The 24,345-nt window shown below is 57.9% G+C and overlaps 2 protein-coding genes and 1 long non-coding RNA gene across 10 annotated transcripts in view; 2 read left to right on the forward strand and 1 right to left on the reverse strand.

Annotated features, from left to right (window-relative positions):
* The window catches only part of RHOG (ras homolog family member G), a 10,875-nt gene extending 4,838 nt beyond the window's left edge, over window positions 1–6,037 (reverse strand). The window contains exon 1 of the mRNA XM_075140526.1: window positions 5,926–6,037. The gene's annotated coding sequence lies outside the window, so the exon portion shown is untranslated. The remainder of the gene's footprint in view (window positions 1–5,925) is intronic.
* Window positions 6,038–8,781: 2,744 nt separating this feature from the next.
* The window catches only part of STIM1 (stromal interaction molecule 1), a 100,033-nt gene continuing 84,469 nt past the window's right edge, over window positions 8,782–24,345 (forward strand). For 2 of the 8 annotated variants that reach the window (XM_075140508.1, XM_075140513.1), the window contains exon 1: window positions 9,168–9,521. In XM_075140508.1, coding sequence (XP_074996609.1) covers window positions 9,413–9,521 — 109 coding nt within the window. In that variant the 5' untranslated portion in view covers window positions 9,168–9,412. Of the gene's footprint in view, window positions 8,848–9,167; window positions 9,522–24,345 lie in introns of those variants that run through there. The other 6 variants (XM_075140511.1, XM_075140514.1, XM_075140507.1 and 3 more) reach the window with 5 other exon arrangements.
* On the forward strand, window positions 9,528–23,934 carry LOC142078034 (uncharacterized). Its single transcript, XR_012672108.1, has 2 exons — window positions 9,528–17,415; window positions 17,521–23,934. It is a non-coding gene; the product is annotated as an uncharacterized LOC142078034 (long non-coding RNA).

Consider the following 24,345-nt stretch of genomic DNA (forward strand, 5'->3'; position numbering starts at 1 on the left):
CCCGGCTGCCAGGACCAGCTGGCTGGTGGTGTGACACCGGGGATCCCCCGGGCTGGGGCTGGGGCAGCGGGTCCTGGGTGCCAGCCAGGGTCACCCAACTGAGGTGGAAACGAGAGGGGTCCCGCAGCAACCCCGGACCCCAGGTCAGGGGGGTGTGGGGGCAGTTTGCTGCCCTGTGAGGCTGCCGGGGGCACCCCAGGGAGTACTGGGGTCCCGGGGACACCCCGTTGGCAGAGCAGCTGGGGGCAGATGCGGCCAGAGCCCATCGCTGTCTATAAATACCCGGGGGAAGGACACGGGCGGGAAGGGCCGCCGGAGCCCAAGGACAATGCTGGCAGCAGAACAGATGGGCAGGAGCCGGCCCCGGCGGGGGACACGGGGAAGCCGCCACAGCCAGAAGCGGGGTGTGAGGGGTGGCTCTCCCCAGGCACAGGGATGGTGATGAAGCGATGCCCCCCTGCCTGCAGCTCCCCATCCCTCGGGGTGCAGGGCAGCTCCTGAGCACCAGCCACAGCCCCGCAACAGCCCTGTGACGGGACGCAGCGTGCACCAGTCATGCCGAGCTCAAATGCCGCACCCCCAAACCGGCACCCCGGGATGAGCTGGCACCCAGCAGGCACCCATCCCCGTCCCAATCCTGGGAAAGGCCTGGGCTGAGTCAGCGGGGCTGCTAAGGAAGGGGACAGGCTGCAAGTGGAAACACTCGTGCCCATGAGAGCATCGCTGCTACGGGGAAACAGAGGAAAGGAGGAGGAGGCAGCGGGCAATGGGCCACTTCTCCATCACCCAGGGCCCCTGGGGCTGTGAAACCCCAGCGTGGCGCGAGGTCTGCCACCGGCAAGCAGCAAATGTGGGCACACATGCTGCCCATGGAGGGACCGTGGCGGGATCCAGGTGCTCGCGCAGGACCGTTTTTGCTCTCGCCATCGCTGGTGCCACGGGCACTGCCGGCTCTGGGTGTGGGGCTGAGGCCAGTGGCACGACGAGGGGACCCACAGGCATGGCCGTGCTACCTGCGCGCACAGGGCGAACTGCTTGCCGAGGGGGGGCTTGGTGCAGATAAGAGACACCGCGGCAGCCAAAGCCCCAAGCCCTGCTCTGAGTGCCAGGGAGGGGGACGTGGGCAGCAGGAGGGCTTCGGCTCCAGCCCCCCTCAACACGGTGCCTCCGCCACGCCAACGCTTCCAGCCGCAGCCCCCGGGGCTCTGCCCCCCGGGTTGCGCTCCTGACCCGACCCCACAGCGCCTGCCAAAGCCCCAGCCCTCCCTCAGCTGCCCGGGGAGGACGAGGGGTGTTGCGGGGGCCACCTGTGTCCCTGACCCCCAGCCGCATGGCCCTCCCTGCCCCTTGCCACAAGACGACAGGGAGGCAGGAGCCATGCCGAATGGGGGCCAGGGCAGGGCTGGGGGTTGCACGGTGGCATCCCCGCGGTGCCGGGCAGGGGCCGGAGGTCACCCGCGGTCCCCGCAGCATCCCAACGCCAGGGCACCCAAGGGTCCTGCAGCCCACGGCCCCTGGACGCTGCCCTGTGGGACGCCGGGTGAGCGCAGCCCTGGCCCTGGTGTGCCGCCTGCCTGCCTGCCTGCCTGCTGCCAGCACCGCTGCCTGCGCAAGGCCAGCTCTGTTCTCCAGGGAAGTCCGTGGCCGGCAGGACCCTTAACCCCTTCTGGCCCCCCCAGAGACGCCGAGGCGCAGGCGGCCTCGTGGGGCCGAGGGGCACAGCCTGCGTGGGGCACAGCCTGCGTGGGGCACCGGGGGCGCCTGCCCCTTGCCAGCCCTACACCCTGGCCCCACAGGAGGGGAACCGGAGGAGGAAGAGGAAGAGTCAGAGCATGGGGGGTCTGCATGGTGCCCAGCCCCGGGGCTCAGCACCCCCCACCCCAGCGGGACCCCAGCCACCTGGGGTGCTTGGCCAGGATTTGGGGTGCTGGGGAGAGGACACAGGCAGGCAAGCAGGGCTGTGGATGATGCACCGCGACCTCCCCCCTGCCATCGCCACCCTCCGAGACGGGAAAATCGACTCATCTCTTCAGCAGAAAAGGGAAGCAAAACCTGCTCGCCATCTCTCACAGCCAGGGTATCCCGCTGGGTTTTTCCGCTGGGGGAGCGGAGCAGCCGCCCCCACAGGCTCCCCTCCCACTGCCAGCCTGGCCGGCCCCGGCCCCACGGTGCCCAACCCCGACCCGACCTGACCAAACCAAACCAAAGTGTGCCGCGCAGGCTGTGCACTGTGCACCCTGCACCCCACGCCACGTACCATGCACCACGCATGGTGCACCACGAACTGTGCAGGGCGCGCTGTGCACAACAGCCCCCGCATCACACACCGCGCCCTGCGCAGCCCACACCGCGCCCCACACCGTGCAGCCCACACCGCGCAGCCCACACCGCGCACCCCACACCATGCACTGTGCACCGCGTGCACCCTGCACCCCACTCCCCACCGCAGGCACCCCACACCGGGCACCCTGCGTGGTGCCGGCAGGGAGCAGAGGCTGCAGCCAGCACGTTGCTGCCCGCGCTGGCAGGCCAGGCAGCGTGTCCATCCCGGACAGACGGACCAGCCCAGACCGACCCCAGGGCTGTGGGGCTGGGCAGCCACAATCCCGGGGTTGCTCCTGCCATGCCGGGGAGAGCAGCACAGCGTGGCCCCCCCGGTGCTGCCGCCGGCTCAGCAGGCTGAAAGAGGAAACTAATAAAATCTATAAATACCGAGCAGGGACCCAGGGGGCCGAGTGCGCCGGCCCGGCACCAGCACCGCCGTGGGAGTGGGGTGGGCGCAGTTTCTGCCATGGCCGCGGTGGGGACCTGGTGCTGGCGCGGCCGAGACGGGGTCCCCGCTCTGCGGGACGTGCCCCGAGGTGCGCTGTCATCGGTACCCGTCTGTGCCCCCGGGCCCTGACGTTGCGGCTAAAATAACTGCCATGCTGAGTCGAAGGATTTTGCTTTTCCTCATTTTCCAGCTGCAGGCCCGTTGTGACTAATTTCCTCATTTTATTTCCCTCCCGGGCCGGTGAGCTCCACTGCTGCGTCCCGCTCTGCCCCTCGGCACGGCCGTGGCTGCTCCCTACCCTCAGCCTCCTGCTCGAGGCACTGCCAAAGCCGGCAGCACCAGGGGCTGGAGCCGGCTCCAGACCCCCACAGGGTGATGCTGCACAAGCAGCCCCCATGCCGGGGCCAGCCCTGGCCAGCAAACCCCCGACCCGACCCAGCAGTGGGACGGGGCTAGCACCGGCCAGGGTGCTCCCAGTCAGACACGGTTGCCTGCGTTGGGGGGATCCTGGGATGGACGGAGGGATGGAGAGAGGGATGGTGGATGGGTGGATGGATGGATGACGGATGGATGGATGATGGATGGATGGGGAGAGGGATGGATGGATGATGGATGGATGGATGATGGATGGATGGGGAGAGGGATGGATGGATGATGGATGGATGGATGGGGGGATGGATGGGGCCAGCCAGGCCAGGCCATGCTCCATGGCCTCGGGGTGAGAAAACAGCCCGGCACCGCTCACGCTGACAGCAGAGGCGCAGACGAGGCACAGTGCCGAGCGCACCAGCATCGAGCCAGTTTGGCACCTCCCGACGCTACAGTCAAACCAAAGCTCCGGGTGCAGGATGCCCAACCCCTGCTCCCGGCCCACGCAGGGCACATGCCACACCTACACCCGCCGGCCGGCACCACTGCTGCCATGAGGTGTGCCGGCCTCGGGCACCTCCCGGCATCACCAGAAATACCCCCCCACCCACAGATGCTCCCGGCTATGCACACCCGGTGGTCCCAGCGCCAGCCCCGCTGCCCACCCCAGCCGAAACACACACCACAGCTCAGCCCCGGCGTTGAGGCTGGATGATGTCCCCATGTGCCACCGCTGGCGCTTCAGCAGCTTCTCCCTCCACCAAGAAAAGGGGAGTGAGCCCAGCGGGCCCCCAGCCCATGCACCCACCCACGGAGCCATGGCCACAGCGGGCCCCTCCCGGGGAAGATGTCTCCCCCAGGCACTCAGGGACCCACGGGTGCCCCTGCGCTGCAGCGAGCTGGCAGCGGGACGGCACCGAGAGGCGGCGCAAGCCAAATTGTGAGCTGGTGTTTGACCAACGCACAGCGCATCCCCCCATTGCCCCCCAGCACATCCCCCCACGGCCCCAGGGGAGGACAGGGCTCCCCGAAGCCTCTCCAGAGGTGACCGCAAGCCCAGGCGGGTTTCACAAAAGGAGAGTTGCAGGGCTGCGGCACAGACTCACCGTCCGCCCGGCCGAGGGGGTCTGGGGTGGCCCCGGGGGTGGCCCAGCCACAAGCCCTGGGGACAGCCCTGTCACACAGCAGAGCTGACCGCGCTCCCCTGCCGCACCGTGTCACCCCCGCACCTCCCAGCACTCTGCAGTGTGTGAGTGCATGGCAGTGCGAACGCTGCAGTGCGCACTGCGGTGTGTGATGGGCACGGCAGTTCCAGGGCTGCCGTGTGCACCGCGGTGTCTGTGTTGTGTCTGCTGAACACGTGTTGCAGCACGTCTGTTGCAGCGTGTTGCAGTGTTGCACTTGTATTGCAGTGTGTGATGGCATGTACAAGTGACATGTATGTTGCAGCGTGTGCAGTGTTGCAATCAGCGTTGTGACGTGCAGCGTATGTTGTAATGGGCATGTTGCAAGGTGCATGCAGCGTGGTGCCATGCACAGGTGTTGCAGTGGGTGTAGTGTGTGTGTGTCTACAATGATGTGCGGTGCAGTGTGTGCGCAGTGCCCTGCAGTGTGCGGTGTTGTACCTTCCAGTGGGTGCAGTGTGCGGTGCAGAACCCTGCAGCATGTGTACTGGGTGTTGCAGTGGAGTGCCTGGTGTGCAGCAGGTGCAGTGGGCAGTGAGGTGGGCAGAGGGTACAGTGCAGCGGGCAGTACAGTGGGCAGTGCAGCAGGCAGTGCAATGGACACAGGGTCCAGTGCAGTGGGCAGTGCAGCAGGCACTGCAATGGGCACAGGGTGCAGTGCAGCGCAGGGTGCAGTGTAGTGAGCACAGGGTACAGTGCAGTGAGCAGTGCAGCGGGCAGTGCAGTGAGCACAGGGTGCACTGCAGTGAGCGGTGTAGCGGGCAGTGCAGCGAGCACAGGGTGCACTGCAGTGAGCAGTGCAGCGGGCAGTGCAGCGGGCACAGGGTGCACTGCAGCGGGCACAGGGTGCAGTGCAGCGCGCACAGGGTGCAGTGCAGCGGGCACAGGGTGCAGTGCAGTGCCCTCTGGCGTGCAGCGCAGCCCGTGCAGCGACGTGCAGCGCCCTTGCGCTCACACAGTGAGCGGTGCAGTGCGGGCAGTGTGACCGCTGCAAGGCGGGGGCAGCGCCCGCGGCAGTGGGGGCAATGCCCGGTGCAGCGTGGGCTGGGTCAGTGCGGTGCCAGGGCCACTGTGGTGGGTGCGGTGCCGGTGGGTGCGGTGGGTGCAGCGGCCGCGCGGAGAGGGTCGGGACGGTTCTGCCGCCGCTCTGTCCTGGCAGCTGCCGGCCCCGCTCCCGCCCGGAGCTCCGCTCCCGGTGCCGCTCCCCGGGCTCCGCTGGGCGGCTAGGGCCAGCGCCCCCAGCACCCCGGTAGCCCCGTTATCCCCGTTATCCCCGGACGCCCCCGTTAGCCCCGGGCCCCCGTTAGCACTCGCCCCGCTCCGGGTGGGTCCCGGTGCCGGCGCTCCTGTCCTGGCCCGCCTCGGCGGGCGGCTCCTGCCGCCGCCCCGACCCGGACCCCAACCCAGACCCGGTACCTGCCAGGACCCCCGGCAGCGGGACCCCCGGGACGGGACCACGGGACGGGACCACGGGACGGGACCACGGGACGGGACCCCCATCCCTCTCCAGGTGCCGCCGGATGCCCCCGGCAGCGGGACCCGGCCCCCCCGCTCGCCCGCCCATCGGAGACCCCCCCCGGCCCCCGGCCCCGCACTCACCCCGGGGCATGGCGCGGCGGCTCCGGGCGGCGGGCGCGGGGCCGGAGCAGCAGCAGCAGCAGCAGGAGGAGGAGGAGGAGGAGGAAGTCTGCGGCCGCCTCCTCCCGCCGCCCCGGGCGGTCCCGCGGAGAAACTTCCCTCCGCCGCGCCCGGCCCCCGCCCGCCCCGCCGCTTCCTTCCTCGGTCCGGGCCGGGGGGCCGGGGGCTGCCCTCGGGACGGTGCTCGGGGCGGCGGGAGGGGCTCCCGGGGTCCGGCTGGGGCTGGGCGACACGGGCTGGGGCTGGAGGACCTGGGCTGGGAGTGCGGGACCCGGGCTGCAGGCTGGGGGATCCGGGCTGGGGGACCCGGGCTGGGGGTGCGGCACCCGGGCTGCAGGCTCGGGGATCCGTGCTGGGGGACCCGGGCTGGGGGTGCGGGGGCCCGGCCTGGGGCTGGGGGACCCGGGCTGGGGGACCCGGGCTGGGGGTGCGGGGGCCCGGGCTGGGGCTGGGGAGACCTGGGCAGGGGGACCCAGGCTGGGGGTGCAGGGACCCGGGCTGGGGGACCCGGGCTGGGAGTGCAGGACCCGGCCTGGGGGTGCAGGGACCTAGGCTGGGAGTGCAGGACCCGGGCTGGGGGTGCAGGATCCGGGCTGGGGGTGCAGGGACCCGGGCTGGGAGTGCAGGACCCGGGCTGGGGGTGCAGGATCCGGGCTGGGGGTGCAGGGACCCAGGCTGGGGGACCCGGGCTGGGGGTGCAGTACCCAGGCTGGGGGTGCGGGGACCTGGGCTGGGAGTGCAGGACCCGGCCTGGGGGTGCAGGGACCTGGGCTGGGAGTGCAGGACCCGGGCTGGGGGTGCAGGGACCCGGGCTGGGAGTGCAGGACCCAGGCTGGGGGTGCAGGGACCCGGGCTGGGGGACCCGGGTTGGGGGTGCAGGACCCAGGCTGGGGGTGTGGGGACCTGGGCTGGGAGTGCAGGACATGGGCTGGGGGTGCAGGGACCCCGACTGAGGCTGGGGGACCTGGGCTGAGGGTGCGGGAGCCCACCTCATCTCCAGCGGCCAGCCTGCAGGGCCAGGGTGATGCAGAGGCTGCAGCAGGTTTGGGCAGGACCCCTGTGCCGGAGCCCTGGAGTCCCTCACCTCACCCAGCCACTGGCACCCACCCGTTCCTGCCCTTGCCTTGCCCCACGGCTGCCCCAGGGTTCGGGGCAGGGGGAGGGGTGCTGGGGGGGTCCTGGCTGGCAGGGATGGGGACAGGGACAGGCTGGGGTAGCCCACTGCCAGCCTGGGGGGCAGGGAGCTCTAGGGAAACCTTACTTCAGGGGCAGGGGGCTGCATGGGGGGCTGAGGAGGGAGGGGAGCCTGCACTGGCCATCCAGGGCTCCCTGGGGACACAAGGGGGGATGGCAAGCAGGGGAGAGGGCAGCCCCTGCCCGAGGGCTGCTATCGGGGTCTGCGTGGGGAGAGATGGGGATGGCGTGAGGGGAGAGTGGGGACCAGATGGCCGGGGGGGGACCGGGGCCACACTGCTGCACCCCAAGGGGTCCCAGAGCCCCCCGAGCATGGCCTTATCCTGCTGGGTCAGAGCCAGAGGAGACCCAGGTGCTGTGAGGGTGCCCGCAAGGGCCAAGTCCCCCAAGCTGGGGGTCTCTGTAAGTGCCAGGTCCCCCCAGCAGCACCTGAGGCAGCATCCACAGCCCATGAGGGTCCCTGGCTGCTGGCCCTGGGGCAGAAGGGTCTTGTGGGGGAGACGTGGCCGCCCGGGGGTGGAGGTGAGGCTGTTCTTCAGGGAGCGAGCATGCCTGTCTCCATCCTCATCCCGGGGCATGTCAGAGCCGCGGGACCCCCTGCCCGCACCCGGGATCTTCCCCCACGCCAGCACGGAGGAGCGGGGCTGGGACCCGGCTGCGAACCCCCTGCCTGGAGATCAGTCTGGCAGCTGCCTGCAGCTCGGGGCACTGCCCCCTCACCTCCGTGGCCAGGCCTGTTTTCCACCCAGGGGTCCCGCGTGGCCCAGGCTCCCCATGCGGTGCCAGCCCTGCAGCCTGCTACCCCCTGTCCTGCATCCCCGGGGCGGCGTGGGGCACTGCCCAGCTGACAGGCGGCTGCTCCGGGGGCACGGGTGACGCCTCTTGGGGCAGCGGGGCCGGAGCGGGATGGATTTTGCTTCCGGGCCGGTGGCCGCGGAGCTATTCTGGGGCCAGATCCGATCCCTGCAGGGAGCTTCGCTTTCAGCCCCGGTGCCGAGGGAAAAGGACACATGAAACCTTAGCCCCTGACCTTCCTGTCCCCCGCCGTGGGCTGGCGGGCTCTGGACACTCGTGGCCGCGGGCCCCGATGGCACCGGCCCAGTGCCAGCGAGCAGCAGTGCTGCCAGGAGCATGCAGCCCCAGCGGGGCATTGCAGCCCTTGGGGGGTGTCAAAGCGTGGCAGCCCAGGCCCGAGTGCAAGCAACTGCATGCTCAAGCATCAAAATGGCTCTGTCCCAGCAAGCCGGGGTGCTCCAATGTGTCGGGGTGCTCTGACAAGCTGGGATGTTCTAATGGGCTGGGATGCTCTGAGGAGCTGGGGTGCTCTGACAAGCTGGGGTGCTGTGACACGCCTTCCCGGGGCTGGGGGCGGACTGCTGTCAGCGAGGTCACCCATCCAGGCGTCACACGCAGCTACCCCTGCTTAGCTTCCGCGCCGCGCCGGCGGCTCGCGCCCAGCCTGGGCATCCCCCCTCTGCGCCCGCCAGAGGCCGCTGCGGCTCAGCGGCGGGCGCGGGGAGTCCAGCGGAGGCGGGAGAGGGGTGGGAGGAAGCGGGGGGCGTGGCCAGCTGCCCGTCCCTGATTGGCCGGGCGGCGGCGCGGGGCGGCCCCGCCCCGCGGAGGGTCTCGCACGGCGGCGGGTGGCTCCGCCCCCTGTCACCGAGCGTGCGGCGGCGGCGCCAGGGCCCGGTGCGCAGCGGGGCGCGCGGGGGGGCGGGTGCCTGGAAGAGACCACCGCTACGGGGGGTTGCGGGGCTGTCCCGGGAGAGACCGCGGCGGGGGAGGGTGTCCCCGCTGCTGGGGAGGAAGGTGGGGGAAGGAGCGGACCAGGGAGAGGTTATCGGGGGGGGGGGCAGGGTTGTCCCGGGAGAGACCACTGCTGAGGAGAAGGGGGGACAGGGCTCTCCCGGGAGAGACCACTGCTGCGGGGGGAGGAAGGTTCTCCGGGGAGAGACCACTGCTGCGGGGGGGGGGGCAGACCCCGGGGCTGTTTCCGGGGCGGGCGGGGGCCGGTGGCAGTCGCCCGGTCCGGCGGGAAGCCGGGAATGCCGGAAAATAACCCGCCGTCCCTCAGCTGGTGACGGCCGCAGCCCGCGGAGCGCAGCCCCGGAGCGCCCAGCCCGCTGCCGCCTGGCTGTGGGGTGCGGCGGAGCCGAGCCGAGCCGAGCCGAGGTGAGCGGCCGGGCCCAGCGGCGGGGGCCGATGCCGAGGAGGAGCTGACAGCGGCGGGGGAAGCGGCGAGGCAGAGGCGGAAATGGATTTACGGTCGGGAGTGGCCGTGTGGGTCCTGTGCGGCTTCCTCCTGCAGCAGGGGCGGGGGGAGCGGCCCCCCGGCTCCCACCTGGACGAGACTGCCATCGCAGGTGAGACCGGCCGTCCCGGCGGGCTCCCCCCTCTCCTCCTCCAAACCCACTCCCCGGGGCCTCTCTCCCGCCGGATTCCCAGAGCTCCCGGCCCCGTCGGAGCTGCGGGGATCAGCTGATCCCCGGTGGATCCGGGCGGGCACTGAAGCCTCCAGCCCCGGCGGCTCCCGGCAGCAGGTTCCCTGCAAAGGGGCATCGAGCCGGGTTCGTGCACTGCGAACCGGCCCCAGCTCGCTTTTGAGGCTGTTGCTCGGTTTATTAGACAAGAGCTGCTGCTAGCCGCGTCCCGGCCCTGGTTCGGAAACCCGCAGCGCTCAGGGCAAGGGTCGAAGGACCAAAAATAATCCCTGTTTATTTTTGCAATGGACTCCGGCTATTTGGTAATGAGAGTGTTTTGCAGTGAGTTTTGGATCGTGACTCGGTGTGTTCAGAAAATGCCTGTGTTTAATTGTTTTTTTTAAGGACGTTCCCAGCGGGCAGCCCGGCTGGGGAGACAGCGGGCTGGGGGTGAGGGGTCCCGAGGGTTGTGTGACCCTGGCATGCCTCCTGTCCTCGTCCTGCTCCGGGGGCAGCTTTTCCCACCTCTCGGCCCTGAAGAGGAGAGGTAGCAAGGACCTAACAGCCAGCTATTCTCTTTTTCCCCTTATTTCCCTCCCCTCTGCCCCAAAAGCCAACAACCCAGCAAAGAAGAAAGGAGAAGCCCAAGCCCCTGCGGGCTTGGCTGGATTTTCCCCCCGGGAGCCAGACTTTAGTGGCACGCTGTTGCCGAGCCAGCCTCGGCGGAGGGCCGGGAATTGGTGCAACCACCGTAGGCACTGGTGTCTGCTCTGTGTCCTTGTGACAGTCCCTGAGGTCAGAGCTGGGAGCCTGCTGATTAAAACCTGCTTTTAATTGTCGGTAGCGAAACAGAAATCCTCAGCTCTGCGCCTTTTCGTTGCATCAGCGCTGAGTTCTGGCACGCTAACAAAAAACTCGGTGAGTTGTGTCCTGTGAGCACTGCAGGTGAAGAAATAAATTGGCTTCTGAAGGGGAAAACTCCCACCGAAGCTGAAGCACTGCCGGCCTGGGCGCGGGCCAGCCCGTCTGAGCACGACTTTCTGCTCGGCAGCGAGCAGAGCTGTCAGCATCTGGGTGTCTCCGCGCCTCCACCGCCGCCATCCTCAGCCTGGATCCGCTCCGGAGGGTCCCACCTGGCACAGGCTTCCACGAGGGACAGCGCACCGGTTCAGGGCGGTAAAAAAGGCGGCGAGCACCTCTGAAGCCTAGTTGTGGCGGGGAGGTGCTGTGTTTGGCACCGCGTGGGTGCAAGGCTGCTCCCTCGCCGAGCTTTTCGGGCTGGTGTGTTAGCAGGGGCCCGGGGCTCACGGAGGGTTTTTGGTTACGGTGGAAGGTGCAGGTGTGGGCGTTCACGTTAATACAGATGAAAGTTGCCGCAGCGGCGTTGCTAAGAAGGCATTTCGCTTTGTGTGCGGAGAGCCGGCTGGTGAGAACAGGGCAAGTCCCTGGAACCGCAGTATCAGGCGAACGATCGGGAACTCGGTGTCTGATTCCTGGGCAGGCAGATTGTTTCATCTGGGCAACGTGATGATTTATGTGACTTACTTTGTTTTTCTTGAAACCGACTGCATGCTAGCTGTTCTGTAAGAAGTTGCTTTTTATATTCTCTATAAGTGATCCTAAATCCTTAGGCCTGTTCACATCCAGTCTGCTCCATTAAGGAAACTGGATCTCTGCAGTCCTGATGAAGCAAGGTTTATGCCTCCAAGGAATTTCCAGATGAGTTATTTTTGGAGGCCCTGCAGACGTGTGGCAGCCCTGGTGATTCAGCTGCTGACTTGCTCTTCTCTCTGAGCAGAGGCAGAGCAGGGCAGGCAGGGAGCAGTCCAGAGACCTGGTCTCTTTAATAGAATCACCTACAGGTGGGCTCTTCCTGCAAAAGAGGAGCTTTTCATTACTCTTGGTTTTTCACAATTGGTATGTTCTAGTTACTCCTGGGTTTAAAAGCCTGCAGAGTGGCATGTGGCACCTTGTGAGGGAATAGCTGGTTCCAGCTTGAAACCCAAAATGCGCAGATGAATGCGGTCAATAAGGGATTTGTTCGCTCTGAATGTGGGTAACTCGCAGTGTAGCTGCACCGCGTCCCTTGTGGGGGTAGCTGGGAAGTTCGGTGGTGCTCGTTGCACTCTGCTAATGCAGCTTAAAGTTAATGCGTCCTCTGAGATCGCTTGGCCATTTGCTTTTTAGCTTTTAGAGCTGTTGCTTGCAGTTCAGTGCAGTGAATATCCTCAGATAGCACATGACACTTTTCCTTACGTGTTCCCTGGAAGCAGAAAACAGGGGTTGTGTTGGCTGCACACAGGTCTGCAGCAGCACAGGCTCTTACCGTGGAGCAGAAATAGGTGTTTGCTGGATTTTTGAAAGTGAAAGGGTTCATTTTTGATGCGTTTTCGAAAGTGAAAGGGTTCTTTTTTTTTTTTCCCCGACATGGCATGATTTTAATGATAAAAAAATTGACAGCACCAATCACTTTTCCCTGGAACAATGAAATTTTTCAGGAGATTCAGGAAAGTCGTGTTTGTGGAGAGCAGAAGTGTGGGTTTTAGCAGTGTTTGCTCATTAGGCTCGGTTGCTTAGATTCCTGTGCACACTCAAGGGATGCATCGGCATGCCTTATCGAGGATTAGTGTATCTTTCTGATTCCTAAGATTTTTTTTTTTTTTTTTAAGTAAGAGGTTGAAATGGGTGGTTTTATTCATGGAGGAAAATCGGAGTTGATGACCGAACGCCAGGGAAAATCAGATTTTCTCCTGGCTTTGACTTGTTCAAAGGCAAGCGTTGCTAGTGAGTGCGTAATCTTTAATCTTTTCCTGCCTATGTCAGATTTAAGTTTGGTTACGCTCAAAAGCACAGGAGCCATTTCACAAGGCATAGAAACTGAGACGGAGGTGGTGTGTGTTTTGGAGCCAAGGACAGCCGGTTCACAGTCCAACCCCCGGAGCAGTGCAGACCCCAAAAGGTGCTCGACCTCCCAAATCTCCCAGCAGCCTATTTTTTGGGCTAGAGCACATGTTTTAGAAAAACATGGTGTCACGAAGAAGGCGGCTGGTCCCTCCACCACTGCGCAGGATGTGCTGACAGTCACCCTGCCGTTATTGTTTTCACCCGCTGGCAGTTATTTTTAGCATTAATTTGTGCAGCCGCAGCTTCCAGCCCTCGGCTCTGTCGTACAACCCCCTCTAAAAGGGGCAAGAGAGGCTCCTCATGGACATCATTGTGAATATTACTGTCAGGTGGTAGGTTTTTTTTCTATTTCCAGTTACTTGCTGTAATCTGTCAGTTGTTCGAGTCCAACCTATTTAATGCAGGTTTTGTTCATTTTTCTATTGGCAATAGTCCTTATCAGAGCATTGTGTGGGGTTATGTCAAATGTTTTACAAAAGTTTTATGTGCACCATCAGCTGTTTTGGTCAAAAGTTTTAAAATTTTATCTCAATAAAAACAGTAAGCTTGCTCGATAGTCTGTTTTTCATTAAATCACGTTAACTGGTACCAATGAGGTTGCTCTTCTTAATTTTTTACTTGATTGCCTTGTGTGCAGACCAGCACGGGTGGATAGTGAAATGTTGGGGACCTTCAGGTTGGGCTTCAGGTGTGTTTGTAGGAGATCCAAGGAAAACTGACTGAAGGGGCTGGGCTTTGCATGACTGGGATTCTTTCCTGATTCCCTTAGTGGTGATACCTTGCATCTATAGCTGTCTGCTTTGCTGGATTCATACCTGCTCTGTCTCTGTACAATAATATGGAAATAGTACAAGTCTGCATTCCCCTGAGCCTTATTTCATTTCATATTGAGACTGCTTTCTGCGATCGTTCATCTGTAGGGATGTGGGGCCATATCTGCCCCGCTCTGCCTGTGCTAGAGGAGGTCTGGGGTCTCGTTTGGGTCCCTGTTCTGGCATCATTCAGACAGATTAGGGATCCTGGTGTGGATTTTCCCTGTCTCTCTTTTCTGCAGCAGTTAAAAGATGGGCTCTGGGTAGCGTGATGAGATTGACTCATTTTCTGGGCCACACAAACCTCATGTGCCCAGGTGGTGCTGCACGCGGGAGCCGGAGCCCGAGGGGCTGGAGAGGGGCTGGACCCTCTGGTGCAGTGGTGGCACAGGGCAGGGTGTTTACTTCTGCCATGGCACAACAGCTCCTCTTCCCCTTCCTTTCTCATTCTCTCTGCGCCCGTCTCCCGCTTCCCTGTCTTGATTCCTCAGTCACAAGATTTCTGGAGTCGTCTTTGCTCTTGTTCAGGTGGTGTTTAACACGCGGGATGCTTACCCCTGCCAGGGGTGGAGGGTCGGTGTGTTACCAGAACACAAATCACAAAAATATTAAGATGGTATCAAAAGAAAACCTGAACGCGTATCCTCAGAGTTATTGTGTTTGCCTGTAGCGCTTTGAGCCTAAGCCACATATAAAAACAAGGAACATCAATGTTTAACAAAGTAAGTGTGATGATGAAGGGGGGCTACAGCCACAAGCTTTTAACTAGTGTTAATTTGATATGGGGGAAATAAATTCCTGGATGAAGATGCTGTGTCCAAGCACTGCAATTGAGAACTCCTGTACTTGTCATTGGAAGATGCAGGGTTTTATTGAAAGCTAATCCTTTGCTACAAAATCTTTAGCTTAGAGAGTGATTGTTCTTGGACTTTGAACTTGCAGTGAAATCTTTTGACGTATGAAGAGAGTGTGGACTTAGTGGTGTCTTTTGAAAGCTTGATGCAGTAATCTTGCAAGGTGGGAACACAAATGGATGGTTAGTTCTTTATCTACCAATTAAAATGTTAGCATCGCCAGTTGCTTAGTTAATGAAACATTATGTTAGTGCATTTATTTCATGGTGCTGAAGTTTACGTCACCCACCATGATGCCAAAATCTACATTTGTCCTCTATTCCTTTGCCAGAGCCTCTGATTTAATCCACTGCAGCAAGTAAGATGATTTTATGAGTTGCCTTTAGAAAAAGTCTTATCATTTGAAGTCAGATCAGCATAAAATTGGTGGTGTTAAGATGCAAGCAGCCGATTGAGATACCATTGATCTGGCTGCTCTCTGATGTTCCTTAACCTCCTGGTGCTGTGTAAACAGAACCACTGCAGGATTTCATCCACCCTATTAGTGTGCTGGAAACCTCCGAACCCTCCTGTAGCCTGCCCTGGACCGCAGCCTCGAGGAAGTACACGACCCGGCTTGTCAGAACGCACCTTCCCTGCAGTAACTCTTGCAACCCCGTCTTTCCCACAGACCTGGAGGAGTTCGTGAAATACAATGACCTGCTAAGCTTTTCTTGCTTTACGATGAAATGCTTTTTAAAGGAGTCTTTGTCTCCAGGACTAGAAGGATTTTGCTACGGTGCCTTTTGTTTTAGCGGCAGTTAATTTTTTCTAGGTATGCACTTTCACCGAGTAGAATTCGCACATGCGAGTAGCAGCTTCGGGCTGGGCCAGGGAGAAGAAGTAGTTTTGGAGAATACTTGGAAGACTGTGCCAGGAAGTAGTCAATGTTCTTTACCAGCTTCATTGGAAACCTCAGTGGATTGCACAGCCTTTACTTTGTTTAGCAATGAAACTCATCGTGAGGAATCACTGTTCTGAGAGCTGGAGAAATTGTTGTCTTTTGGCACAAAGTGCACCCTCGTGTAGAAGAGGAGCAGGGCTGGATGGGCATGCGTTCGGGCTGGTAGTGCTGCTGGGGAGCTCCTGGCTCCTGCCTGCTGACTCTGTTCCCTGAGTTGGCCCAGAAACCTGGAGCGATGCTCAGCTGGATCGCAGCGTGGATTTTTTTTTTTTTTCTCCTTCATTATTTTGAAAAGCAACTTTCTTCATGCCTCACGTGCCTCCCAGGTAGTATTTTCACACGGGCAGCGTTGCTGGTGGAGCTCGCAGTGCTGCCGCCGGGACGCTGTCCGCTGTCACGGGGCTGGAGGGAAGCGGGGGAGGTGAGCTCTCTGGGGTATTTGTTTTCTCAGGAATTGTGCCGGCGAAGTACGTACAAAGCTCGTGTTCAGACTTTCCAAGCTATTTATGGCCTTTGCCCTCACTGCGTCCCAGTGAGAGAGAAAAACCTGACTTTAACTTTGACCGCCTGGAAAGCGTGGTGGGGGGAGGCTGAGCTGTCGGGGCATGGTCCCGAGCATCGGAGCAGGGATCCGGGTAACCCTGCATCGTGCCCGACCCCGGTGGCCCGGAGATGCCTGGGGAAGAAAACAGACCTCGCATGTGACTGGAAACAGAGCCTGAATGCGTTTTGAGCCTTTTCGGTGTCTTCATCGCCAAATCCTCTTTTCTCAGGGCTGCACCTTACAACCTGGGGGGGGTCTCTCTGTCCCCTGCAGTCCGTGGCAGCCTGGAGCAGCTCTGGCTGTGCGGGGCCGTGCCATCGCACACAGCGCGGAGCAAGGTGTAACTCGGGTTCCTCCCTGAATGTGCAGTCCTGGAATGAACTCCCACAGGAAAAAAAAAGAAAAAGACCACGGCAGCCTTTCTTTGTACCCTGCTTCAAACCGTGCCTTTTGGTTTGGCCTTCCCTAAGGTGAGGCAGGGATACGCACGCACCCGTGCGCACACGCAGAAGTCCAAAGCAGCAATCTCCTGTCTGTCCTTTCCTCTCAGGAGGGAATGAAACAAAAAACGTGTGCTGAAGCCTCCTGACGTCCCTTATGTTGTGGCTGGCAGGGTCTGTGATGCTTTGATGGTCGTGGTGAAATGGAGCGTGCCTCATCTGAAAGGTAGTAAGCATGAAAAAAAGATTTGGTTTTCTGTTGCCTGCTCAGTTTGTGTTTGGCTCGCGGGCTACTTGGTGTATATTGGTACATCATAATTGTCTCCTCGCTAAGTGCTCTCACCTCTTCTTCCTCCGGGCAGGGGACAGATGCCTGTCCGGTGCACGCTTGGCTTTAGACCGACACTGCAGGGGGAACTGCGTTATCGTGCAGTTTTATTTCAAGATCTGCCTGGTTTTAGGTGAGGGAAGGGAAGTGAAAGGGCATCCTGGTGTAATTCCATGTGGGTTGGTTTGTTAAAAGGAGGATGTATGAGCAGGTGATTGAAAAGCAACAGTTTTCCATGAGGATATCTCTGTGCTTCTAAAAATTCTCCTTCTGCTTATTCAACTTGGAGGCTGCGCTGATTAAAAAAAGGCGCCGGTGGTGGCACTTGTCCCGTTGTAGTTCTCCAAGCCCAGATTCAGTGCTGAGCTTGGTTACCCTTTTGCTGCCTTCAGCTGCTTGAATGTAACCGGCCTTGCATTTTGTTTTTGAAAGTCCTAACTGCACAGTCGATTAGTGGTGAAAAAACTGTTTACTTCATTAATTAGGTTTACTTTAAAAACAAAGCTAGATAGGGAGAAACAAACTCCTAAGCAGGCAGAGCAAGCTGGAGACTGGGGCATTGTGGTGCTTACTGGGGCAGCTCTGGGATTCCCGCTGGAATGATCCCTTTTGTACCTGGTGGGGTACGCCTTCCCTGGGTTGTCCGGCTGTGTTGAACTGCACTGCGGATACCTGCTGCGGCAGGGCCGGGCTGGAAACGGGAGACAGGACTTGAGCTGCTCTTTGGGTGAAGGTCTGCAGAGCGAGCTGGGAATCCCTCTGGTCCGCGGCTGGAAAAGGAGATTTGATCACCCTTTGTTATATCATAGTCAAGTGCTATTAATAATGTGGCTTTTTGGCCTCTTTTACGCTCTCTCCATGTTACAGAGTACAGCCTTTGGGACCTTCTGTTTCCCCACCTCCCGCCCCGAGGACTTTAATTTGCTTCTGGAGTTCGAGAGGGGTTTTATGCGTCTATAGGCAATGGCCATCTTGCTGACCCGTCTGCCTTTGCTCATGTGAACTGATCCAAGTGGGTCTCTCTGGCAGGCTTTAATTTTTCCTTCATTTTAATCAGCCCCCGCAGTCCTGTGTGATTAATTTTCTGGCACCTCCATAACTCTGGTTCATTTTTTAGCAGTTGATGCTGGCCTTCAGGCAGGCGTGGACGATGGACTCTTTAATTAAGCCATTGCTCTGTTAGCCCTGCAGCGCATGTGAGCCTTGAGAAGCTTCTGCCTCAAACTGCGAGCCTGCATGTTAAAAAGCAGCATTGTGCAGTGCGGCTCACCGGGGAGCTGCGTGTTGGGCACCACGGTGGGAGTGTTACTGGTGAATTATTCCTTTAACTTACTAAAACTAAATAAATACCAACCTCTTAGCTGCGAGAGTGGGGTCGATGCGGTTGTGTATTGAGGTGAGCTTTTCTGTGCTGTCCCTGCTGGGGAGCCGGGTGATAACTGGAGCGATGGCACGACTCTGCCCACCTGAAATGTTTGTTTTTACTGGCAGTTACAGGATGAAGTACCCACCTCTACAATCGATATGAAAATCGTCAGAGGAACATAAGGAAGTCATTAAGATAACTGCACATGTTTTTGTATGTGAATTGTCTATGCTTGTTTGTTTTATCTTTATGAAATAGTATCGGGATGCTTGTTTGTTTGGATTATGGACCTATTTTTAAGTAACCTATTTTTTCCACTTTGGAAAATGCATTAGCTCGCTCTGTATGGCGGACATCTGTGCAGGCTGACTTTGGGAACCAGCAAGTGTTCGTTGAAGCGGCTCTCTCACCAGTGCGAGATGTTGTTTCTCTGTCTGGCAAGTATCTATGTTGCTAACCTTTGCTATAAGAGACGTTTGCAGGATCCATGGAGGCAAATACCGCGCTTCTTTGTAAGTGCACTTTATTCTACCCAGGAGCTCTACGTCGTCTTAATTGCGCTGTCCCTTCACCTCTTCCAGGGCTTGGAAATTACAGGCGGCTTTATTGATCCCGGCCTTCAGAAAGTGGAAGCAGTAGCAATCTCATAGGAAACAGTGATGTTTGTTAACAAACACACGCTCGTGCCACATGTTTTGCACAAAAAGACACTATTTTTGTAGCGAAGTATTTCTTACATCTTTTTCCCCGAAGGGCAGAGTTTTAAGGTCAGTTTAATTCATTCCTTCGGGTTTTGAGCTCTGGTGCCTGAAATTCTGCGATTCTCCGAGGATAGAAACATAATAAACACGAGAACTTTAAGAATGTTCCTTGTCTGAATTACAAATGAACAGCTTGCTTGTTTGAACAGTCTGCCCCTTTGCTACTCAAGTTAAGCTTTGTATTGCAGAAAAGGGAGAAATAATTCAGGATTAAACCTGCTAAGCAATGCGTATGTTTAGATTTGTAAGAGTGCCAGTACATAATTAATGTGAGTAAGCCAAAGAAAAAAAGTTGTTTTTTTTCCTTGATATAGATAGACAGATCCAGGATAAAATCTAATTTTTGGAGGGGGGAGAAATAATTTCTAAAAATATTATTTTCCAAGCAGCTGCTATTATTAATGCCGCCCGAGTGTTTTTGATTCTAGCTGCTTTGCAGTTTAAAGGCAAAAATCAAAGTACCTCATCTTGTGCTGGCCTGGAGGACTTGTGGTTATTATTGAAAAGCTCCAGGATTTCAAGTACGGTGAGGATAACCTCCAGAACAGTCAGCCTATTGACGTATTACTCCTTCTTAACCCTGCACCCGATGGCTCTTCCTACCTGCTGAGGATGTCAGCTAGCACTGAGGACTGGTGGCGGTTGTTACAGCTTATTGCCGAAGGAAAAAAGCGATGGTGTTAACAGGCTGTACAGTCCCCCTGGAGCCTTCAGGCTTTCTCCTCTTTTTGATATTTCTACAGCTGGATCAGATTCTGACCGGTCATCAGTGGCATTAAGCTTGTAGGAAGTAAATATAAATAAATCAGGAATAAAAGTGTTTATGTGAAAATGGTTGATTGAAGATCAGAAAGGAGATAGCGATTCCATGTTCCCTATTATTTCACGGTGTATCTTCAAACTACAAAATGAGGAGTAGAAATTTTTTTTTTTCTTTTAAAAACCGTGGAAAGGATCAGAAAAGAATGTCTTGTCTATGCCCGTGCTTTTAGCTGCGTGATTTGTGAGCCCTTGCACACCTAGCTGCACCCCTCTGCACAGGAGGGCATGGGCTGGTTCCCCCCCAGGGCAAGCCCCAGCACCCTAAACCCGGACTGAGGCACAAAAATATTGCAGCTTGGTGACGCCCTGGAGGGATTTGCTGGTGTAGGATCGCGCTGGGCTCTGCCGGAGCAGCCCCCACCTCTGCTCTGTAGCAGATGCCCGTGGTCTCGGAGGGCGAGCGTGGCTTCTTCGGTTCCTGGCTCCCCCCCAGAGGTGACCTGTAGTGGGATGCGATTGCGAGCCTCAAGGCAAAAGGCGTTGGAGACCCCTTCTGCCAGGCGGGCTGCGTGGCGGGGAGCCCCTGGGCTGGCTTTGGCTGTGGGTGGCCCAAGTGGTGTGAGCTGCCACCCTCTCCCACCCTGCTGAGAAGATGAAGAGGTTCCTCAGCCTCCATCTGGGGTGGCAACTTGAAATTGCACTTGGTGCAGCTTGGCTTACTTTAGGAAGAGTTGTTTGATTAAGCTGTGTCCTGCAGGCCCTCTGAATAAAGGAGGAGATACTCCAGAAGGTGTGAAACTGGGAAGTGTGAAAACTAACTTAGAAGATGCTGACGCATTTGTGGGAATGGTGACGGCAACACACTTGGCAGCCCTGCGGTGTGGGGCAGTGATGGGTGCTGTCCTCGTCCCACCTCGGGTGCTGTCTTCCTGGCCCTGGCAGAGCACAGGGGTGCCGGGGTCACCTTGGCCATGGCCACGATCGCTGGAAACCAGAGGAATGCTCCAGTGCTGCGGAGCCTCGGTGCCTCCAAGAGCCGTGGGAGCACCACCCTGCTTGTGCCTTCCTTCGGCGCTTGCTAAGACTGCTCCTGGAGGCTTGTCCCTGTGCTGGAGCAGACCCATTTGTTATCATCACGCAAACCTTTGGAAACCACTGGGTTATCCAAAAAGCCCTCGGCAGCTGCTGGGAGAGCAGCGGGGCTTCTGCGGTGAAACGTGCTGCCCCGGCTGGAGCGGCGGCTCGGGGGTCTCTCCTGCAGCCGGAGGAGAGGCAGGGCTGTGTCAGATGCGGGCAGCACCACAGCTGCCGAGCATCCCATAGCGTGGCATGCCTAGGATCGTGCGGCTCTTGGTGGTTTCTTGTGGGCCAAGACGTTTCCCAAAGATTTGCATTCCGTGTTCTGTAGAGAAATAGGTTTTCCTGTTCCTTATTTGGTTTAATTTGTTCTATCATTAAAAAAGAAAAGAGGTGGAAAGGCATATTTGGGGGCACTCAGCACACCTCTCCCACTCTGCAGATAGCAGGATGAATTCTGCAAAAGTTTTGCTTACAGCTGTTGATATGAAAAGTGGGAGGTGGGATCTTTTGTTATTTTTTTCTCCTACATCTTTTTTTTTTCTTTTTTTTTTTCCTCTTGGGAAAGGAGAAAAAATGTTTCATGCTTATGTGACTTTGTAAGGGTGAAGTTCAACCCTTTGAGTTTGTCATTTAGAAGTTGTGTCTTAATCTAACTGTCTAGCATTCCTGGGCCATCACTGCAGAGATGGGTAGCTTAGAATCACAAAAGGGTTTGGGTTGGAAGGGACCTTTAAAGGCCATCTACTCCAACCCCCCTGCTGTGGGCAGGGACATCCTCCACTAGATCAGGTTGCTCGCAGCCCCGTCCAACCTGACCTCAATGTTCCCAGGGGCATCTACCACCGCTCTGGGCAACCTGCGCTGGTGTCTCACCACCCGCGTAGTGAAGAATTTCTTCCTTATATCTAGTCTAATCTAGTCTTGTATCTTCATACGGTTGTTTCATCTACCTGTGTTAGATGGAGGGATTGCTCTCCAGAAACACCGTTCCTTTCCGTGGGTTACAGAGGGAGCTTAAGCAGCCGGCGCTAGAAGAGATGTCCCTTTTGCAGTGACAAGTGGCGTTGTCTTCTGACACCGCTCTGGGCTCCACGCACCGATGGCTCAAGTCAGAAGACAGCTCGGTCTTCCTCCTGCACCCCGCCTCCAGCTTGCTGCTCAGTGTTTGCTTTAGCATTACCGTTTGGATGAGTTGTCCAACTGGTTTGTTTTTCATCTTGTGGCTATTTTCAGCCACTCAGCCTAACAAGGTGAAATGTCTGAGATGCTTTTCTGTTCCCTGTGACTGTGCTATAAGGAGGCATACCGCTTACCCCGGCAGGCTCCCCGCTGCAGAGTGGCTCACCCCAGCCTTTCCTCTTTTCGGTAGCCTTTGGCTAACTTCTGGCCCAGCCTATTTACACCAAGTCTTCTGTAAGAACAACAGTCAGGCTCTGCACAGGTACCCTGAGCCCCAAATCCCAGCGTTACAATCGCCCTGTCGCCCTCCTGAGAGGCTGAGGCCGGGAGTGGGGGGAGGATCCGGCACCTCAGCTAGAACCGACTTCGCCGGGCTCTGCGTAGGAGAAGGAGCAGGAAAGCCAGCGAGTAATGCAGGGGATGTGGGCTGCACCGCTCTTGGTTCGTGCCGAGAGCATCTGTACCGGGGTGGAGGCTGCCCGAGGTGCGAGGGGAGGGGGACGTTTCACCCCCCTCTTCCTTCTTCCACTTCTAAATGTGTAATTTGTTCACTCTTGCAATTGTGGGAGTGGGTGAAACTCTCAAACTGCCATTCACGCAGGTAAGATTAATTTTTAAAACAAACCCAACTCTTGCTCCTTGGTTAAAGTCCAGAGAGGACCTGTGAGCAAAGGTGGGTTCTCTGCCAAACGACTGCACTGGGAACGTCTCTAGTATATTTAACCTTATAACGCTGTAGGATGTGGATAAGCCCTAGTCTTCCTGTTTCAAATGAGGACTGAAGTGCAGAGATACCATTGCATGCAGGAAGTCCTCTGGCAGGGCAGGGACTTGAAGCTCTCACAAATGTCAGCTTGGTGGCCCAGCCTGCGGGACATCCATCGTTTCCTGGGCACGGCTAAGAAGCAATTCATAGTGGGGGAGTTGACTGAAATCTGCACTGCTTGTAAAGTAAATTTAGCACCTTGATGTGAATCTGTTGGTCTGCTGGGACCTTCACGGAGTCTCTCCCACACCTTCGGAAACATGCTCAGATGGAGAAGCAGCAAGTGGTTGTGAGTAAACCGCTTTTCCCAGGCTGTGCTCATGGGGGGAAGCGACGTGCTGTGCTCTGCTCATCACCCTGCCCTCGAATGTCACAGTGGGGCCAGGCGACGTGCTGCATCTCTTTTTGGAAGCTGTCACTAGTGGTATTGGGCATCTCAGACCCGCTATATTTATGCTAATCTAGAAACAGAATAGAAATCCAGTATTTGAACCTTCATAGCCCAAAGTAGGCTTCTCGTCCACAATAGTTCAGCAAATCCCTTTGTTTGTGAAGGCAGAGGAAAGGTTTGGTTTGGGGTGTGAAGTGTTCGTTAGCCAGCGAGGAGGCCAGGGTTGCCAAAGGCAAGTTCTGCCTGACGAGGTGGTCGGCAGCTGCATGTCCCTCCAGGATGCGGATTTCTGAGAGGCACGGTTTCCCTTTGTTTTGATAACTTTTTCATAGCTGTTTTCTTGCTCCTTCACACGAGGAGGGTTTGCGGAAAGCCGCTTGTGTAGCGGGTTTGAGCTTTGCAGAGCCGGTCAGCCCTTCACAGGTGCATCTGACGGCCGGTGTGCTTGGTGAGACTGGTCTGTGCCCCCCATGGGGGTGCAGCCCTGCTGCCGCGTCCGAGGAGGGAAATCCAGCCGTTGCCAACATCATTTTTTGTCTAAGTTCTCGTCCGTAATAGCTGGGTGAGAGCTGAAGGAAAAGCCAACAGGCGTTGGCTCGTACCTGCTGCCGCGGCCGCCCTCCCGCCGGGACGGCGGCGGGGATGCTCCTCGCCGATGGCTGGCAGCTGCCCGCCTCTGAGCGGACGAGGGCCGTCGGTTGGGTGGATCGGGAGGTTCCTGCGGCCGGCACACGTCCAGAGAAGGTCCTCGTTTCTCACTCGTCTAGACCTGTCTCCTGCAATTAGGCTTGAGAGCTGGCTGGTGGTAATACTGGTCCCAATAAAGATTAAAAAAAAAAAAAATTCCAAAGAATTGTAACTAATGCTAGAGAGTGCGTTCTCTTCAATTGTGTTACTTTTAATTGCAGTCGTCTTCCAGTAGCTCGCCGTTATTTATTCAAAACGTAAATGAACAATAGTTACTGCCATTATAAACCCATTTTACAGTCACTTTGTCTCCATGTAGTGTTTGCATGGGAACAGTGTGTGCGGTTGACATGAGGCCTCCTTTGTTTTGGTATTGGCTAAATTCTTTTGAAATTACCAAGGGCTTAATGAAGGTTTGCTTAGTTGTGGCAAACCTGGAATATACTGCAAGTATAATTATGTGGTTTCTTGGACATTGCACCAGAATACAACTGTCTTAATAAAAAGAGAAAATTTGCATGGGAAAGAAGGAAGAAAAAGGTTTTATTGTTCAATAGAGTCTTCATGTAGGTATTGGTAAAAGCGCACGTGAAGGCTTCAGTGCAGAACGTGAGAAAGGAGACTGGTTTTAGCAGAGAGGAGTGTTGATACGGGATCAGGAAACTGCAGGAAAGTCTCTCAGTTTGAAGCAGAGGAGAAAAGCTCACGGCATCTTTTCCCCTTTACGCTGATGCTGGAAATAATATTTTCTGCCTGAAGAGTTGGAGACTAGAGCATCTCTTTTTCTATTTAATGAGATACTAAAAAAGATGCAGAGGGGTCCGGACTTGTGTTCCTGAAACACGTATGTGTTTGTGTTAGGATTTGGCAGAGAATTTTACTGGTAGCCAAAGTTATGCCCTTAGTAAACACAATTCTTTAACTTGAATGTAGCTGATGTTGAATAATGA

This window comes from Calonectris borealis, chromosome 1 (assembly GCF_964195595.1).
Source record: "Calonectris borealis chromosome 1, bCalBor7.hap1.2, whole genome shotgun sequence".
Classification (NCBI taxonomy): domain Eukaryota; kingdom Metazoa; phylum Chordata; class Aves; order Procellariiformes; family Procellariidae; genus Calonectris; species Calonectris borealis.